Source organism: Rhinolophus sinicus, chromosome X (assembly GCF_036562045.2).
Source record: "Rhinolophus sinicus isolate RSC01 chromosome X, ASM3656204v1, whole genome shotgun sequence".
NCBI lineage: Eukaryota > Metazoa > Chordata > Mammalia > Chiroptera > Rhinolophidae > Rhinolophus > Rhinolophus sinicus.
The window spans coordinates 81,230,664-81,245,991 of record NC_133768.1 but is presented as its reverse complement, the minus strand read 5'-3'; the positions used below and the strand labels follow the sequence as shown (position 1 = coordinate 81,245,991).

The following is a 15,328-nucleotide window of genomic DNA, read 5'->3' as shown; positions in this document are numbered from 1 at the left end:
AAACAAATGAGAAACAAAAACTCATAGACACAGACAATAGTTTAGTGATTACCAGAGTGTAACGGGGGTGGGGGGTGGGAGATGACGGTAAGGGGGATCAAATATATGGTGATGGAAGGAGAACTGACTCTGGGTGGTGAACACAGAATGGGATTTATAGATGATGTAATACAGAATTGTACACCTGAAATTTATGTAACTTTACTAACAATTGTCACCCCAATAAATAAATAAAAAAAGATTGAAAATTTAAAGTAAAGGGTTGAAATAGAACTTTTATTTTCCCCAAAGTATTGTTCCACAGATACGCTTAATACAAAAATATGTAATGCAGAAAATCTCATTAAGATAATTGTTTGCTTATAAACTCTACATGTTTTACATAAAAGGAATCAAGACTTAACCAGAAATTAAATGAAGTTCCCCAAACAGTAACAGATGAACAAAATTAAACCCACCAAAAATACATATATATCTACGTATACATTTATATACACATACGTACATATATATATATATTTGGGAAGTTAGAGAAGATAGAAATGGATACTGCATTTCTGCTGGAAAAAAAATTGTGTAAAATAAGATAATCATACACTTGTAAATCTTAATACCATATCCTTCTCTATCTTAAGTTGTCTTTACATTTATAGAAGTACAGCAATTTTAATGCTACTACTGGTACTGAGGGAAAAATAATTCTTGGTGCACACCACAGATCTTGTTAATAGAATGCCACTATAGCCACTTTTTGTCAGATAAGCAACCTAAGGCACAGAAGGTTGTATGTAAGTATTAAGGTAGCAATTCTACCAAGTATCAGGATATGATCATGATGAGCTTCATTGTATAATTGCTCCAGAGATGATTAAATGCTAAAGGTCTCATGTGCTGGTGAAATTTCTGTAGGACTTCCAATATCATTAAGCTGAAGTTGTTTCATTGAATTCCTTCCAGCATTTGGGGAATACTACCAATCTTATATAGATTCTACTATAGAGAAGCTGTTCCATGGAATTTTAAGTGTTACATAAAATCCAAACTCCACCACAGCCCATGAGGGCCTAACGTGATATGGCCCCGCCTACATCTTTGACATCTCATCTCCTACATTTCTCACCTCCCTCTCCCACCAAAACCCCACAATTACACTTTGGCCAACAGGATGGTTCCTTGCCATCTTTACAGTCATAGCTCAAGTGTTATTACATCAGAATAGCCCTCCCTGACCACCCTGAAATAAACTCATCCCCTAGACTTTCTATCACATTATCCTGTTTTACTTCATTGCACTCATTACCATCTGAAACGACCTTATTTACATGCTTTTTGGGGGCTCTTCCCTGCCTTACTAGAATGTCAGTTCCATGAAAGCAGGGACCTTGTTTGGTACACCACTACGTACTCAGTACATAAAACAGTGACTGGCAAAAGTAATCATTGGCTGAATGAATGCTGAATAATGCATGCTCTGGTTTTCCTTCACTAAAGACACATATCATAAGTTTATATATCGTTTAATCGAATCCTGGTTTTAAACTAAAACATACTTCTAATAAAAACCAATTTTGAGTTGCGGGAAGAGTGAATTGGAGGAAGGTGGTCAAAAGGTACAAGCTTCCAGTTGGAAGATATGTAAGTACTAGGGATGTAATATACAAAACAATGACTATAGCTAGCACTGCTGCTTGATATATGGGAAAGTTGTTAAGAGAGTACATTTTAAGTTCTCATCACAAGGAAAAATTTTTTCCACTTTTTTCCTTCTTTTCTTTTTATTGTATCTAAATGAGAAGATAGATGTTAGCTGAACCTATTGTGGTAATCATTTCACAATACATGTAAATTAAACCATCTTGCTATACACCTTAAACTTATACAGTGATGTGTGTCAGTTATTTCTCAATTAAACTGGAAGAAAAACAAATAAGAAAATAATCTTGACAAGATGAGGGACAGAAAATACCTGAAAGCTGACGGCCTTAAGAACATGCATATTAGAGAAACTCCTTCAACTGTCCTATAAATTAAGTATATGTATCCAATTATCCTCCAATAACTGTTCATTAGTAGGAAAATCAGAAGCATCGTACAACCTAATTCTGTGGATATTTTCCCTAAGCAAAAATATACACTAATCATTCCTGTACCTCAATTTAATTTGGTTGAATGAAGTACTTACAAAGATCACAGATTAACATTCTTACACTGATCAAAACTGCCAAACAGTGATTAGACTTCTATTTTATCTGGCTTTAAGAAAACGCTCTTGGACTTTGACTTTTTGAAAGCTATCAACTCCTGTAATTTAAACTGCTATTAAACCACACGTTTAAAGGAGTGATATGGCACCGATCAGAGGATCTGATCTGTACAGAAGTTAATCAAAAATTTCTTAGTAAAACCTGATTTAGTATATCTATATGTGCATATATATATATATATATATATATATATATATATGTGTGTGTGTGTGTACACACACACACACACACACACACACACACATATATTCACATATAATTCTCTCTGAGTGATGCAGGTTCAGGTCCTCCCCCTAGCACCTCGATCAGGCTTTGGGGAAAAAGCAATGCAAACCATGCATGTGCCTACAGACAGCCAACACTGACTTAGTTAGACTTGAGACAGTCCTCATTTATTACCCCTTCTGGATCTGGACTGTCTGATAAATAAAGAAGCACAGTACCTACTAAACTCCAGCTTCCCACCATCAAGCCATTTCCCTACCCTCTGCCTATCTCAACCTCAGAAATATGCTTCCTTTAAAAAGTATGTTAGATCATTCAAATTCTAGCAATTCACAACACCTTCGTCACCACCTTGGATATCAGAGAGCTGTTTGTATCCTCCTCACAGTATTCAATTTTAATATTTGACCTTTTTAAATTTTAATAAGCACATCCAACAAAAGACTGTTTCACAAATCATTTGCACAAACATGATCTACACTCAAATCTTCATTATCTACTAAAAAACCTTAAGCTAAAAATGTTAGTTATTAAAAAATTCATGTCACTTCTAGTTTATAGTAGTAAGGAAGGGGAAGCTATTAACAGTGATAAAATGAAATGGAAAAAAGATGTTTTATAGATGTGACCTCCACTGTTTTTGGCTAAGAGAAAAAAACAACTCTTAAATAGTTGTCATACTCATCCATCCATTCCTATCAACACTGTCCCTTTGTCAGTTTTATGTCTTAACATTCTAACAACTTCTTAACAACTCTCTGCACCTAGTCTCTTTACTCCAATTGTTCTCCAACCCTTCCTCCACTTATCTTTTGCTAATTCCCCAGAAAAAAAAAACCTTGGAGAGCACAGCTGTAAGACATATAAGAATGGACTTTTTAAATGTTTTTCTCCAAAAATTTAAAGCCGGGAGTTTTTAACCTGACGTTCAAGGCTCATCAAAATTTGGCCCCAATTTCCATGAAATGTATACATTGGTCACACTGGTCTCTCAATGCTCCCAGCAAATTCTACGCCTTTGCATATTAATTAGCTACGTAATACTACTGCCTAACATACAATGCTTTCCCAATTTTTCTCTATGTACCCTATGCAAATCTCTCCCAATTTTCAAAGCCCAGCAATTTCTAACTCTTCCCTGAAACTTTCCTCTGCTATTCCAGGTACCAGTACTCTCATGGTAACTCTCTCTCTTCCTTCCTCTTCCAAACTCCTTGTAGCACTTAAGGTCTATTTCATTCTACAAACATCAATACCACACATCTCATCTCTTCATATACATGTCTCTACTGTAAGATAATAAAATCATCAAAAATTGGGACCATATCAAACTTTTATTTGGGTTACTTAAGATATCAGTAGTTATGTTGTTATATATAATATGCATTCAATATTCTGAGTACCTCCATACCACAGAAGACTAGCTTGTAGTAAAAAAGAACAAACCATTGATACATACAATAACTTGCATGGATGTCAATCTCCTTCAGTCAATTTCAAAAGGTCACACACTGTATGATTCTATTTATAGGAAACTATTACATGACAAAGTTACAGAGATGGAAAACAGATTAGTGGCTGTCTAGGGTTAGGGATGATGGGGGGAAAGTGTCAGGTTTGACTTTATAAAGGGATAGCACAAGGCAGAGCTTTGTGGTGATGAAACAGATCTGCATCTTGGCTGTGGTGGTGGTTACACAAATATGCACATGTAATAAATTGACATAGAACTATACACTCATAATGTACCAATGTCAAATTCCTGGTTCCAATATTATACTATAAATAAGATATAACCCCTGAGGAAATGGGTGAAGGAAACATAGGACTTCTCTGTACTATCTTTGCAGCTTCCTGTGACTATAATTATTTCAAAATAAAACATAAGAAAGAACAATATCCAACTTCATATTTATTTTCTAAATAAGTACATTTTCTATCTAATTTTATTCAACTTAAGGAAAATCTATAATTACTGAAATAAAGTAGATTCCCAAAACCTATTTGTTAGAACCTAAAAACATCTTAGAGCTAAGTGGCATAAACAGCAATTGTCTCTGGATATGGGGGTTGGGAACTAGATGAGGGATGAGATGGAAGTTACATTTTCAACTATGTACTTTTGCAATGAGCAAACTTTAACTATGTCTATATTCTACTTTGAAAATTGTTTTATTAAATAGACTATCAAATGGTTTATATAAAATACAAGGAATAAAGAATTATGATGAGAAACGTCATCAAAATGGCGGCATGAGGTGAGCCTCTGTAAAGCTCCCGTGGAATTCACAATGAATTGAACAACAAAAACTCCACAAAGGACGCCCTGCACAGCAGACAAGCAAGACGAAGAGGCCCACTACTGAATTTACCTACAGGTGGGCGAATTGCGCGAGCGGGAGAGGAGGAAAGGGAGATGCGGAGACCGAGCCGCGCGGACGCAGGACACAGACCTAGCTCAGTGCTCCGAGCTCGCTGCTTCCCGAAACTACCGCAGCTGCGGGAGAGGGAAGAACTCGGACTACTAGGGCTCGGCTTATGGCCCACAGGGCTGAGGGGGCAGCATATAACACAGCTGAACCCTATGCTCACGGTAGAGACCTCAGAGAAAAGACTGAGGGAAAAAGGCTGAAAACAGTGGTTTAAGGCCTCACTGCCGAGGAGAGAATGGAAGGCTTAGGCACCGAGACTACCCGGCCCCTCCCTACCCTCCCAGAGCTCGCCCCGCCCCCACATGCCCAGAACTACAAACAGAACAGTAGCACTGTCAGATCAAACGAATACAATATTTACTGTTCTGAGAACTGTGGACCTCAAACACAAATTCGCAGCCCAACTAGTTCGCGCAAAGGGGAGGGAGCTGTGGAAGCAGAACCTGCTGTGGAGGTGGTCGCCGCCATTCCTCTGGGCCACCTCTCACAACTCACCCTGCCCCTGACCCCACCTATCTGGGCAGATCCCTGAGGGAGTAAACAGAACTGTTGAAACATACGGGCTCTGAATCTGGAGCAGGAAGAGCTTTGGAACATCAAAAGCTCTCCGCATACCCACCGGGACACTGCGCCCTGTGACCTAGATGAACTCTTAACAGAGGAGAAGCCCGTCTCCCAGGGAATCCCCCCATTGTGTGAGAAGCTGGAATAGTGCAGAGAAAACATAGCACTACCGTGTGGGAGAAGAAAAATAAACTGCAGTCGGAGAAGAAATAAAACATTCTACCAAGAAGTACTGGAAAACAAAAGAAAGACCTCTTCCTATCAACCTGTTGCAGAAGCCACTCCTGTAGATGTCTAGGAGGAGAAATAGTAAACCAGTAATTGCCATGAATAACCAAGGTAACAAGAGCTCATAAAGAAAGTGAAAAATCTCCAGAAAAGGCACTTAAAGATACAGAAATATGTGACTTAAATGACAGAGAATTCGAGATTGCAGTTCTGAAAAAACTCAACGAGATGCAAGAAAACACAGATAGGCAGTTAAATGAACTCAAAAACACAATCAAAGAACAGCATGAGCATTTTAAGAAAGAGATTGAAATTTTAAAAGAACCAAATAGGATTTCTGGAGATAAAGAACTCAATAGAAGAAATTAAGAACGAAATAACCAGCTTAGGTAGTAGAGTTCACCAGATGGAGGAAAGAATCAGTGGCATCGAAGATAGAAACCTGGAAATTAAACAGAAGGAAGAAGAAAGACACTTGAGACTTAAAATAAATGAAAGAACTCTAAAATAACTTTCTGACTCCATCAGAAAGAGCAATATAAGAATAATGGGCATACCAGGAGAAGAAAGAGAGAAGGGAACAGAGAATATATTCAAACAAATTGTCGATGAGAACTTCCCAAACTTGTGGACAGAACTGGACCCTCGAATCCAAGAAGCAAACAGAACACCTAACTACCTCAATCCCAACAGGCCTTCTCCAAGGCACATGGTATTCAAGCTGTCTAAAATCAAGAACAAAGAAAGAATCCTCAAGGCAGCCAGAGAAAAACAGACGGTAACTTACAAAGGAAAGCCCATTAGATTATCATCAGATTTTTCAGCACAAAACTCGACAAGCCAGGAGGGAGTGGAACCAATATTCAAACTATTGGAAGAGAGAAAGCATGAGCCAAGAATAATATATAGAGCAAAGATATCCTTTAGATATGAAGGAGGAATAAAGACCTTTCCAGACATACAGATGCTGAGGGAATTTTCTAATACACGACCTGCACTACAAGAAATACTAAAGGAGCCTATTCGACCACCATCAACAGGGACAATTTGTGGCAACCAAAACATAAAAAGGGGGAGAGTAAAGGCCTGAACCGGAATATGGGAATGGAGAAAGTAAGCGTGCTGAAGAAAATGGAATACTCTAAATATCAAACTTTCTTTTACATAAACTTAAGGGTAACCACTCAAAAAAAATCCAGAACTGAAATATATACTGTAATAAAAGAAGAAACAGAGGAAACATCATAGAATACCACCACACAGAAATAATAGACAACAACAAAATGCAAAGAAACAATGGAGACACAGCCTTACCAGAAAACTAAAGATAGAATGACAGGAAATCCTCACATATCAATAATCACCCTAAATGTAAATGGACTGAACTCACCAATAAAAAGGCACAGAGTAGCAGATTGGATCAAAAACTAAACCCAACCATATGCTGTCTCCAAGAGACACATCTCAGCTACAAGGACAAGCATAGACTCAAAGTGAAAGGGTGGAAATTGACACTCCAAGCAAATGGTACCCAGAGAAAATCAGGTGTAGCCATAATGATATCAGATGAAACAGACTTCAAGGTGAAAAAGATAACAAGAGACAAAGATGGACATTTCATAATGGTGACTGTACAACAAGAAGACATAACAGTCATCAATATTTATGCCCCCAATCAGGGAGCACCGAAATACACCAAGCAACTACTAACAGAACTAAAGGGAGAAATTGACCAAAACACAATTATACTAGGGGACTTAAATACATCATTGACAGCTATGGATAGATCATCCAAACAGAAAATAAATAACGAAATAGCAGCCCTAAATGACACATTAGATGAAATGGACATAATTGACATTTATAGAGCACTTCATCCTAAAACATCAGACTATACATTCTTTTCTAGTGTACATGGAACATTCTCAAGGATAGACCATATATTGGGACATAAAATCAGTCTCAACAAATTTAAGAAGATTGAAATCATACCAAGCATATTCTCTGATCACAAGGCTTTGAAATTGGATATCAACTGCAAAAAGAAAGCAGGAAAAAGCACAAATACATGGAGATTAAACAACATACTTTTAAAGAAGGACTGGGTCAAAGAAGAAGTTAGAGGAGAGATCAAAAGATACATAGAAACAAATGACAATGAAAATACATCCTACCAAAATTTTTGGGATGCAGCGAAAGCAGTTTTAAGAGGGAAATTTATATCATTACAGGCCTATCTCAAGAAACAAGAAAACTCCCAAATAAATAACCTCATGTTACACCTTAAAGAACTAGAAAAAGAAGAACAAGTAAAACCCAAGGTCAGCAGAAGAAAGGAAATAACAAAAATTAGAGCAGAACTAAATGAAATAGAGAACAAAAAGACAATAGAAAAAATTAATGTGACAAAGAGCTGGTTCTTTGAAAAGATTAACAAAATTGACAAACCCTTGGCTAGACTCACTAAGATAAAAAGAGAGAAGACACTAATTAGCAAAATCAGAAACAAAGAAGGGGAAGTTATCACAGACACCACAGAAATACAAAGGATCATCCAAGAATACTATGAAGGACTACATGCCAGCAAATTCAATAACCTAGAAGAAATGGACAAGTTCTTAGAAACATATAGCCTTCCAAGGCTGAACCATGAAGAACTGGAAAATCTAAACAGACAGATCACCAGTAACGAAATTGAATCAGTCATCCAAAACCTTCCCAAAAGCAAAAGTCTGGGACCAGATGGCTTCACTAGTGAATTCTACCAAACCTTCAAAGAGGATCTAATAACAATCCTGCTCAAACTCTTCCAAAAATTTCAAGAAGAGACAGTACTCCATAACTCATTTGATAAGGCCAACATTACCCTGATGCCAAAACCTGGTAAGGACAGAACAAAAAAGGAAAACTACAGACCAATATCTCTGATGAAAACAGATGCAAAAATCTTAAATAAAATTCTAGCAAACCGAATACAACAATGCACTAAAAAGATTATTCATCACGACCAAGTGGGGTTCATCCCTGGGGCACAAGGATGGTTCAATATCCGCAATCCATCAATGTGATACATCACATAAACAAAATAAAGGACAAAAATCATATGATTATATCAATTGATGCAGAAAAAGCATTTGACAAGATACAACATCCATTTATGATTAAAACACTTAATAAAATAGGTATAGAAGGAAAATACCTTAACATAATAAAGGCCATATATGACAAGCCCTCTGCTAATCTCATAATTAATGGTGAAAAACTGAAGCCCTTTGCTCTACGTTCAGGAACACGACAGGGATGTCCCCTATCACCTCTGCTTTTCAACATAGTGTTGGAAGTCCTTGCCAGAGCAATCAGGCAAGAGAAAGAAATAAAAAGCATCCAAATTGGGAATGAAGAAGTTAAATTATCACTCTTTGCAGATGACATGATGCTATATATAGAAAACCCTAAAGACTCCACCAAAAAGCTATTAGAAACAATCAACGAATACAGTAAAGTTGCTGGCTACAAAATCAACGCACAAAAGTCCATTGCTTTCCTATATACTAACAATGAAATCTCAGAAAAAGAAATACAAAAACAATTCCTTTTGCAATTGCAGCAAAAAGAATAAAATACCTAGGAATAAACTTAACCAAGGATGTGAAAGACCTATATGCTGAAAACTATAAGACATTTTTGAAAGAAATTGAAGAAGACACAAAGAAATGGAAAGACATTCCGTGCTCATGGATTGGAAGAATCAACATAGTTAAAATGGCCATATTACCCAAAGCAATATACAGATTCAATGCAATCCCCATCAAAATCCCAATGGCATTTTTTAAAGAAATAGAAGAAAAAATCATCAGATTTGTTTGGAACCACAAAAGACGCCGAATAGCCAAAGAAATCTTAAGAAAAAAGAACAATAATGGAGGTATCACACTTCCTGACTTTGGCTTGTACTACAGGGCTACAATAATCAAAACAGCATGGTATTGGCAGAAAAACAGACACATAGACCAATGGAATAGAATTGAGAACCCAGAAATAAAACCACATAAATATGGACAGATAATTTTTGACAAAGAAGCTAAAAACATACAATGGAGGAAAGACAGCCTCTTCAATAAATGGTGCTGGGAGAATTGGATAGCCACGTGCAAAAGAATGAAACTGGACTGCTATTTGTCACCATGTACCAAAATTAATTCAAAATGGATCAAAGACTTAAGCATAAGACCTGACACAATAAACTGCATAGAAGAAAACATAGGTACTAAACTTATGGACCTTGGGTTCAAAGAGCATTTTATGAATTTGACTCAAAGGCAATGGAAGTAAAAGCTAAAATAAACGAATGGGACTATATGAAACTTAAAAGCTTCTGCACAGCAAAAGAAACCATTGACAAAATAAAGAGGCCACCAACTGAATGGGAGAAGATTTTTGCAAACAGTGCCTCCGATAAGGGGCTTATATCCAAAATATACAAGGAACTCATGCAACTCAACAACATAAAAACAAACAACCCAATTGAAAAATGGGCAGAGGACCTGAAGAGACATTTCTCCAAAGAGGACATACAAATGGCAAATAGACATATGAAAAAATGCTCAACATCACTAATCATCAGAGAAATGCAAATCAAAACCACAATGAGATATCACCTCACCCAGTCAGAATGGCTGTCATCAACAAGACAAATAGTAACAAATGTTGGAGAGGCTGTGGAGAAAAAGGAACCCTCATACACTGTTGGTGGGAATGCAGACTGGTGCAGCCGTTATGGAAGGCAGTGTGGAGGTTCCTCAAAAAATTACGAATAGAATTACCATATGACCCAGCAATCCCTCTCCTGGGTATCTACCCCAAAAATCTGAAAACATTTATACATAAAGACACGTGTGCTCCAATGGTCATTGCAGCTTTGTTTACGGTGGCCAAGACATGGAAACAACCAAAATGTCCTTCGATAGTTGAATGGATAAAGAAGTTGTGGTATGCATAGACAATGGAATACTGTTCGGTGGTAAGAAAAGATGATTTAGGAACATTTGTGACAACATGGATGGATCTTGAGAGTAGGATGCTAAGCGAAATAAGTCAGACAGAAAAAGCAGACAACCATATGATTTCACTGATATGTGTTATATAAACTAAAAACAATAAAAGAAGAAGACAAACAAATGAGAAACAAAAACTCATAGACACAGACAATAGTTTAGTGGTTACCAGAGGGTAAGGGGGTGGGGGGTGGGAGATGAGGGTAAAGGGGGATCAAATATATGGTGATGGAAGGAGAACTGACTCTGGGTGGTGAACACACAATGGGATTTATAGATGATGTAATACAGAATTGTACACCTTAAATCTATGTAATTTTACTAACAATTGTCACCCCAATAAATTAAAAAAAAAGAATTATGATGTAACCTTAAGCACTCAATTTAAGAAAAAGAAAATAGTTACCACTAGCTTTCAAGTCTCTTATATATCCCTTTCCATTTCTATTACATTCTTTCCCCCTTAGAGATGACTTGTATCCTAAAGTTTATGTTTATCATTCGTTTGCTATTTTTTACAGTTTTACTATGCTTATAACTGTAAACAATATAGTCTTTAATTTTGCCAGCTTTTGAACTGAATATAAATGGAATTTACTGCATGCATTTTTTCCATGAATTGTCTTTTACCCCCCTACTCAACCTTATGGTACTGAAACTCATCCATGCTATTGTGTATAACTAATTCATTTATATCCACTGCTGTAGACTATTCCTTATGAATGTACCAAAATTTATCAAAGAGATCAATATCCAGTGTGTATAAAAAGATGGTAGGACACTGGAAGTGGAAAAATAGAGCATGTTTGAGTTTATACATACATATGTACAGACGCACACCACACAAAAACATTTACAAACATACAAAATACACATAAAGTACATACCCAATTTGATTTAAAGCATCAAATGTCAGAGAATATCTATTTGGTGATATTCCTATTTTTGAAACGGTTCTCAGGAGCATAATGTCTCAATAAAAAAACTCCTTTGCTTGGATATAAGGCTGGGATTGATTTTTATATATAGTGACGATACCAATACATGTGCCCATAAGAAGTATACAAGTGTTTTGGTTACTCCACATTTTTGTCATGCAGGTTTTCTTTTTCAATTAAAACACACACACACACACACACACAGTATTTTATATTGTTCTTTTATTCTAAAAATTATAAGTCAAATAAAAATTACTGGAAATCTAAAAAATACTTATAGTCCCTTCCTTAGAGCACAATAAGTATTTCTAGAGTATCTAATTACACCTAGTAAGAGACAATGTGAGAATATTTAGCAAAAAATAAGTAATAGAAAGCAAAAGAAAAAGAATTACATAAAAAAGAAAAAATTAAAAGTGTTTATAATTTATAGAAACATAACTTGCAGAAAGCACAACTTACCTCTAATGTTGAAATTCCAACCTTTTCTGGAGACCTGTTAAGAAATAAAAGCAAGGTGGTGTTGAATACTGGAGGTGAGAAGGGAAATAATTCTACATACTTATTAAAGACAAGCCCACCTTTTTAAAAACATGTATGTATTCTGTAATTGAAAAAAGTTCCTTTACATAGAGAAAATGTAGAAAATATAAAAAAGTAGAGAAGAAAATTAAAGTGACCCATAATCTGACTACGTAGCGATTTGAGTATGTATCTTTTGTCTTTCTACATATCTATATCTTTATGACACATAATACTATAATAAGCAACTTTGTAAAGAAAATTTTGTGTTCCTCCATGATGAATTTCTTTAAACTTCTCTAGAAGTGGAACTGCAGTTCAAAAGTATACACAATTATATTGTGGTTATGTCGGAGAATGTCCTTGTTTGTAGGAAATGCATATTCAAGTATTTGAAGGGGGTTGGGCAATATACTCCTAATGGGTCAGGAAACTTTCAAGAAGTTTATGATTGTTTCTAAATAAAGTTATTTACTTAATTTAAAAAAAAAGTATACACAATTTTCAGCATTTTGAGACAATTTCAAATTGCCCTCCAGAACAGCTGTACCAATTTATACTCCCACTGCTCTGAGTGCGTGTTTCTTAATACCCCTGCCAAAAATGAGTGTTATTTTTAAACTTTTACAAATGTAATAGGCAAAAGTATATCTCTTTGTTGTCTGAACTTATACTTCTTTGATTTACAGTGTGGATGAAAAGTTTTGTGTGCATCAGACCTTTACATTGCTTTTGAAGAGAGATGCCCGGTTTTGTTCATAGCTCATTTTTCTACTGGAACAGAACTCTACTCTTCATCACAGACCATTCTAGATACAATAATTCCAAAAAGTAACTTTTCATCAATTATTTTCACATATCCCTGCCACATTTTTTTTTCAAATAGGAACAGTTTAATATCTACTACAAAGCATAAAGGAGAGTCACACCCTTAAAGTCGCTTATTATATTTTAGGGTTAGGCAGTAAGAAACACTTTTAAATGATTATTATTAATACGCCATTCCTAATTTCCTTTTGTAAAATACAATGATCACAGATGACACAACTTTGTATTGAACGGCACCTTCAAGATTATCTAATCACACAGCCTCTTTTTACAGCTAAAGAAACTGAGGTGCTGAGAGATTAAGTGATTTTTCCCTGAAGTCATATATTTAGGGACAGAACCAAGAAAAGCATCGAGTCCTACCTACTACCATGCTCTTCACATGCCAAACTGAGTAATCCATATTTGGTAGAGGAATCCTTGAGCTCTAATCAAAACTTGTGATAAAAAATTACTTTTGCCATTTAACAGAAAATCAACTCCTTTATTCAACAAACATTTAAGGAATACCTACTATGTACCAGGAACTAGAGATAAGAAGATGAATAAGACACAATTCTAATTTAGGGGGTTTTTAAGGCTTGTTTAAAACGCAAAAAAGGCAGCTGTATAAAATAGTGCCCGCCACTTAATTGCAGTGCCTGGACAATATAATTTCATGGTAAGAAAGGACAATTTCCATAAATGAAAAACTTTATATCCCCAATTATTTGGCTTCTCTGGCAAACCTATACTGCTATGTAACAAAATCCTGTTTATCCAGCGGTGACTAGGACCAAGGGTATACTGATTTAAAAAAAAAAAATTCCACACAAAGGCTGTCTAAAATAATACAAGTGCAATCAAAACAACAATAAAAACAAACCTTGAAGGGGCTCAAATTTCCATGGGGCACATATTCTAAATGCCAATCAGGTAAAAAAAATATCACCTGCCATAGAGGCATAGCGGTAAAAGGAAATAAGATTTAAAAAACGTTAAGCCCCACATGAGGTAGAAAACGGAAGAAAAAAAAAATTCTGCCTTCCCCATGACCGTCACTGTAAGAAATCTGACCAGGTATTTTAGATGTCTACCCAAACAAACAAACAAACAAACAAACAAAACAAAAAACAGAATAGGGAACCACGTTTATTTTTTGTATGTGACTGGTTTCATAAAGCGCACTTTCTGTTGATTCACAGGATCTAAGTGATGGACTAATTGTTGACACACATAGGAAATATTACAGATTGGTTCTGGTGGGGCTTTACACATAGCTGTGTACAAAGTATAAAGAGTAACTTATTACTTCCTTTTGAGAGACAAGAGGACACAGTGAAAAGGCCATGGGTTTTCAAGTAGATGAACTTTGGTTGAATGTTGTTTCTACCATTTACCTTATGTGTGATCATGATCAGATTACTTTCTCCAGGCCTCAATCTCCTCCTCTGTAAAAGGAGGAGTGCACAGGCCTGCTACAAGGATTCAGTGAGACAGCACATGGAGCACACATAATAAATAGGTAGTTGTTTCTTCAGCAGCTTTGAATTGTTCCACTGAAACTCACAAATGATGAACTTCACTATGTTTCTCCAAGGCACTTTGGCAGTGTCAGCAGTGGGGCGCCCAAGACCAATTTCTGGAACACAGAAAAGATACCCTAAAGCCTATCGAGCTCCAGCCCACTTAACAAGGAACATGAAAAATGCCAAATTCTATTGAGCTGGTGATTAACATGGGATCCTGCTTGCATTTTTGGTGATGTCATTAAACAAAAAAACTAATAACAAAAGATACTCCTGTTTGAAACACTTTAAATGTTAGAGTTGTAAAGGTCTTGGTAGGTAGTAAAACATTTCAGACTACCATAGCTTCTTCCAGTCTAAATAAGCCTACAATTGTCTTTAACAGGGGAGTCTGTGAGAACCGATTCTTTCGTCACATATTTTTGATCCATTTATAGAACATCAACATCTAGTAAAAAGCAAAAGCATTTCTCTAATTTGCAAAGTTGGCTAAAATGATTTGTTATCATGTGTCAAGATGAGAAAAAAAACAATGCATTTCACAGTAGGGAACAGTAAATCGTTATTTAGTATTCCCACAGGAAGCACTCCTAGTAACGGTCATGGCCATCAAGCAGGTGTCAAAAACTGCTAAGACTTGACTTGTTTTAACTTCTTTAGTTGTCACAACTTTCCTATGAGATAGTGATGCTACCTTCCCTATTTTACACAACACAACTGAGGCCTGGGTCAGATGAGGTCATGTAAGTTGTACTGCTAGAATTT

The 15,328-nt window shown here is 36.1% G+C and overlaps 1 protein-coding gene across 2 annotated transcripts in view; it reads right to left on the bottom strand.

Moving 5' to 3' along the window:
• The window catches only part of WDR44 (WD repeat domain 44), a 90,578-nt gene that overhangs the window by 50,243 nt on the left and 25,007 nt on the right, over positions 1–15,328 (bottom strand). For both annotated transcript variants that reach the window (XM_019719134.2, XM_019719135.2), the window contains exon 2: positions 12,168–12,201. In XM_019719134.2, the coding sequence (XP_019574693.2) occupies positions 12,168–12,201 (34 nt within the window). The remainder of the gene's footprint in view (positions 1–12,167; positions 12,202–15,328) is intronic.